Source organism: Halyomorpha halys, unplaced genomic scaffold (genome assembly GCF_000696795.3).
Source record: "Halyomorpha halys isolate HHAL.00 unplaced genomic scaffold, Hhal_1.1 Scaffold1182.1, whole genome shotgun sequence".
Lineage (NCBI taxonomy): Eukaryota > Metazoa > Arthropoda > Insecta > Hemiptera > Pentatomidae > Halyomorpha > Halyomorpha halys.
Window position 1 is genome coordinate 136,663 of NW_027105578.1, and position 5,873 is coordinate 142,535.

Below are 5,873 nucleotides of genomic sequence, written 5' to 3' on the forward strand. Positions count from 1 at the left end.
AATTCTGATGTTCGACAATCTTTTCAATTTTCATACAGAACAGTTATATTTTTGAAATTTAAAGCATTGCATTGAATATAGTTATTAAAATTTCAAACCAACTGATATCCTGAATATTTTTCACAGATTTTTGAGGTCCCTAGGATAAAATAGTGAATTTTTTACTTTTAGCAATTTTTTTTAAATAACTTTTTTAAATTTTAGGTTATAGTAAGAGCAAAATTACCATTGGGCGATTGGATTGTTCCAGGTATGATAATATTTTATAAGTTATTTATGAAATTCTCTTAACCAAAAATCTCTTCTGTTTAATTAATTAATTTATCTGTTGATAACTCCTCTGATCTTCTTTTTCCATTTTCTGGTATAACATTAGTGGCAGAAAATTTATCAAGCTTTTCTATCTACTATTCTTACTAAGGTCCATTCTAAGATCATATCTTGTATTCAAAAATTTCCCTATATAAATTTTTGTTCCAAATATTTCTTTCAATTGTTATCAGTATATGCCCAATTGCATGAAGTCAAATTAAAAAAGATAAGAGTTTTATATTCATCATTGAATTTACTTTAGTAGATAAAGTGAGCATAGGTGAGGAAAGTACATCATTCTAGAGTACCACGTGCCTTCTTTAGTTCTCTATCCTTCATCAATATATCTTCATCAAAGGTTTAACAGATCTTGCCTCATCCAATGTAAATAATTTAACCCTGACCATAATATTATACCAGATTCATGATTAAAATTGGCTTAATCCTGTTAGTTTGAAATCTACAATAAATATCCAGATTAAAAGTTTCTAATAAAATATTATTAAACTGTCAAAAGGAAAGTTAAGTATATATGTGTTTATTACCTTAACAGTTAGTTATTATTGATTCTAATCTTTAATTATCATTTTTATTACAAAGAAATTTGGCTGGAACCAAAGAGAAAAGTATATGGACCGACTTATTCTTCTGGTAGGATTCGTATCGCCATGGCTCGAGGTAACAGGGATCTGCTTAGCCGTAATAGAGAAAGGATCGGTAACAACTTGTTACAATCGGGTATCCTGATGGGAACTGCAGAGAAGATAAAAGCAAGAACGATCGTAACCGATAACCCAACTTCATGGTACAAGCAGTTCCACAATTACACTTTAATTTGGGGACCTGGTAAGCAAAAGAATTTTTGTTATATATAGAGGATTGACTATATGTGAATTTGAAGATGGTCAGGGCTGTAGTGAACAAAAATATTTTTAAACTATTTATTGATTGTCAACATTTAGACCCACCATGCAAGCCTTACTCAGGGCTAAAATAAAGTATACAAAGAAAGTAATCTCAGAAGAAAGTAGCATTCGAGTATAAGAGTGACATTAAACAAAATGGATGTAAAGGTGGAGGTATACAAACTATCAAAAGCCTAAATAAAATAATTAACAGGATAAAAATAAATTAAAAACATTTATTAACTAACATATAATAATTTATCATGATCCTTATATTTATCTTTATCCTCCATACTATTTTATTTAGAAATTTTGGAATTGATAGTATCAATTTGTTGGATGATTTCTCTAATTTTGGGGTTTAGAAACGACTTTTTAAAATTAAGCAAATAATGACAAAATTTAGAACATAACGAAGAGGGGACCGTCAAATGATAAAAAGAATTATCAATGGTCTTTGGAAAGACTGAATAAGATTTGCATTTCACAAGAAAAATATGTTGTTCTGTTTTATCTATTAGGCACTTTTGTAGAGATGGTATAAAGTAGTAAAATTAGATTTATAAGGTTCAAAAGACTCTCTTCATAAATTTAACTTTAGTACCCTCTGCAATTTACACAAGCCCCGCACAGATAAAACAGAACAAGATATTTTTCTCCTGAAAGAGTGATCTTAGTCATTCTTTCCGAAATTCATTGATAATTCTTTTAATCATGGCTCTCTCTTCCTTACAATTTAAATTTGATCATTTTTAAAAAGTTGCTTCAAAACCTCAATATTTTATTTAGAATTTTGATAGTTTTTATCCTTCCACTTTTACCTTTGTTTTATTAAATGTCACTTTTACACTTACATTAACTATACTTTTGTTATATCTTTTATTTTAGTCCCGATGAAGACCTACTTTTTGGTTCGAAATGTCGGCAATCAGTAAGTAATTGAAAACTGTTTTAGTTCTTCACTGCAGCTCTGCCCTTCGCCTTCAAAAATTTTATATATATTTTTTTATTTTATCTGTTATTAATTTCAATGAATTAACTGGTAATTAAAATTAATAAATCAAACCAAAAAAATCAATCTTCTTCTATTCTGAAGATGCCTGGATTGATGAAACATCGACTGATTAGTTATTTACAGGTAATTGAAAGCTTGAAATTGATTGAACCTTCCAATAAAATTAAAATGAATTAAATTTCGTTTTTTTTGCTCTTATTAATTAATGATATATTATTTAAATATCGCTTCTTGATTACAGATAATATATCATTTGAAGTAGATGGGAAAGATAGAGAAGACTTACTAGATGACAGAAAGCAGCTATCTGAAGTCATGGGATTTGACCATTCCGAATCATCAATTTGGCAAAATGGATCGCCCATTGCTCCATTTGATCAAGAGGTAATTGAAATTTCTATTTATTTATTTTTTGAAAATAATGCACTGCTTCTTTACTTGAGTGATTCTTGAATAACGGGCAACTTTGAGGTCTCGATTTTCAACAAAAACAAAAATAAAATAAATTCTGAATGTTCTTAAGGAAATAATAGTTGTATGGGATAGGATGTAAGTCAAAGACCACCCAGTTTGGAATGTTATAGGTTCAATTCCCACCTGAAAAAGTTAATATTTATTTCTTAGCAGACCAATATTGATATAAAGGACCACTAGGCCCACTTGCCGGACTAGTTCCCCCGACCAGATACCAATACAAATATCAATAGGTAAGCTCTTAGCCAAAACCACTATCGAGCAAAACTTAAATGGAAAATCTTATAATAAAATGTTAATTTAAAATTGTTGTACCCATTTTCATGCTAGAAAAAAAAAAATATATCCATGCCAATGAAGTCATTAACAGTCACAAAAATAGTAAAATAAACTTTAGAAAATCATTTAATACTCAATTACTGTCTGCAACATAACATCCAATGGTGCCATAAGAAAGATATGAGCACAGTTGTAACAAACTTTGTGTAAATCCTAATGATTTAAGTCTTCAGAGACAAACATAAAGGTAAATTAAAGAAAATGATGTACACTGAATAACTGAACATTAACTTAATACTGGAAAAGAATATAAAATATGTAAGCCACTATAAGGCGAGGTGAAGACACACTTGATATATAAATCAAACTTGATTTAGGGGTGGCTCATACAGAACAGATTGAAGTACACATTGTTCAAGGGGTAGGAGAAGGTGGCAAGAAAACCCGTCAAATCTAGCAGGCTATGTGATTCAATACCATGCCATATATTAAAAATGTAATTACTTGTTATTTTTCCTTTCTAGCCAGATTTTGTGAAAATGTAGATAAATGTCATATTTAAAACTTTAGGGCTGTCACAACATTTCAGAAAACAGGAAGTCATCAAAATGTCTCTATTTCTGTCTTTAATTAGAGGTTTACTTTTTACACACTATTTTTTTTTGACATATTTTGATATATTCGAAAAGCCTTTTCTAACACAATAAAACATTGATTGGAATAATTTTTGTAAGCTTTCACTTCAGACCTGAATTCAGTAAAAGCGTTTTTTCTAAGAGATACTTTAAAAAAAAGATAAACAAAAAAGATACTTTCATTGGAACAGTCATGACAATGCGAATTACAGTGCTCATTGCAAGTAGAGCAACAGTAAAATGTTACAATATAAATAATTCACCATGTTTATTAGAAAAAAAAATTCCAAAATTATACAGGTGGTGAATATATAGTGATCCTTGAAAAACGTTTTATTCAAATGGCACTTGTGAATTCCCATTTTTTGAAAATAATCTGTAATCAATTATTGACTTGTTATTTGAGTATTTTTTTATTTTTTCAGTTTTACATATCACTCGGATTATCAGTCGGAGGAATGAAAGATTTTCCAGATGACTGTATCACTGGTGAAAGCCACAGCAAACCATGGAGAAACGAAGCCGTTAAGGTACAATTATTATAGTATAGCCTCAATAAAATAATATTTTTAGTTTACTATTAGGCAGACAGTGTGATAAAGTGGACAGATGAACTATATAATTGTAAATGTGTTTTGATTAACTGTTTATAAATGTATTTTTAAAAATCTTGTGTGCATATCAAAAAGTTTTAAGATGAAAATAATCCTTGTTCGCTTTAAAACAGCAAATTCTTTAAGATTCAGGATTCCCTAATTTTTTTTATTTTATTCATAAGAAAGTAAATGTTAAGAGACAGATTTTTCAGATTTTCCAATCAGGTTTTTAATATTTAGGTTGATTTTAGCAAAAAAAAAAATACAATGTCAGAATCTTTATGAATTAACCCATAGGAATTGATATTTATCTCATGTACATAAAGTGAAATTAATAGCTAACAAAAACTTTAGAACTTTAATGAATTATTTATTCTTTTAAATCAGCCTTGGATTAGGTCGATGATGGATTAGTAGACCCTTTAAGGCCATTCCCAGACTGTAGATAGTGGGTACTGTTTAATTGGAAGAAACAGATTTCTGACCAAAATACCTCCTTGCACAATAAAAGCTTAAATGCAGATACAAAAACTTAAATATACAGTATGCAGATATAATAAGTAGGCTGGCCATATAAATAAAGAATCAGGAAAAGCATTTAAAAATAAAATCGTCCAATTTAAAAACCGTAATTTTAACTTAAATATCAAAATGTATTAAATATAGACACATCAATAAAGAATTTTAAAAAAAATACACAGGCATATTGATATGTCCAAAGAGATAATGATTTATAATAAGTTGGTTTGTGTTAAAGGATAAGTAAATGCATCAGTAGTGAAAGACATTATTTAAATAATATGATATAGTAAAATTTTAAATTATATGTATATACATGACAATATTTCATAATAGAAATAGATGTAATTGACAAAATGAAGTAAATATAGAGTATAAGATTTTAATTTTATACATATAATATATAGAAACATTTTTTGGTAATTTTAAATTAATTTTTGCAATTGTAAGTATATTAGCACTTGAATATGGGGTAAACCAGAAACTTCTAAAAAAAAAATATAGAATAATATTGGGTTCTAAATGGAAGTTTTTTTTACTTCATTATATTAACAAATTAATACAAGCAACTTCCTAGGGGAAAAATCCAGAATAAAACTAATGAATTATTTTATATTTATTTATTTTTACTTTTTATTATTGCTTATATTTTTGTCTATTTTAGGCAATGGTTAACTTCTGGCAAGATCGGGACAACTGGTTACCGACTTGGAATGATGCTTCTTCGCAATTACAGGTTGAACATGTCTCTGTGTTTGCATTGTGATTAATTAGTATTAGTTCAATGTTATTATTTAAATACATTTTTTTATATATTCCAATTTATTTTTTATAAATGAAATATTTATTTCCATTTGTTGACTTCCATTTATTTTCCACCTAATGTCATTTGAAGAATGATAATGTAATCCACATATGCAAAAAAGAACCAACTGACTCATTGTGGTTTTGTTTTATAAATTATATTGATAATTTTTTTTTCATTTTGCAATGAAAACCTAAGGCTCTATTTACAGTGATATTGAGGAATGCTGTGCCTGCGGTTTATATTTCAAAATGAAATTTCTCAAAATATTTATCATTACAGCTCATAAAAGATAATTTCAAAGAAATGTTGATGGGTTTCTAATTGCATATG

General features: G+C 28.1%; 1 protein-coding gene across 1 annotated transcript in view; it reads left to right on the forward strand.

Annotated features, from left to right (window-relative positions):
- LOC106688707 (uncharacterized) overlaps nt 1-5,588 on the forward strand; it is a gene marked incomplete in the record, with an annotated part of 29,328 nt that extends 23,740 nt beyond the window's left edge. Inside the window, 5 exon segments of the mRNA XM_067052203.1 lie at nt 205-250; nt 913-1,158; nt 2,474-2,616; nt 4,046-4,150; nt 5,400-5,588. Of these exon segments, the coding sequence (XP_066908304.1) occupies nt 205-250; nt 913-1,158; nt 2,474-2,616; nt 4,046-4,150; nt 5,400-5,501 (642 nt within the window).
- Nucleotides 5,589-5,873: the final 285 nt, after the last annotated feature.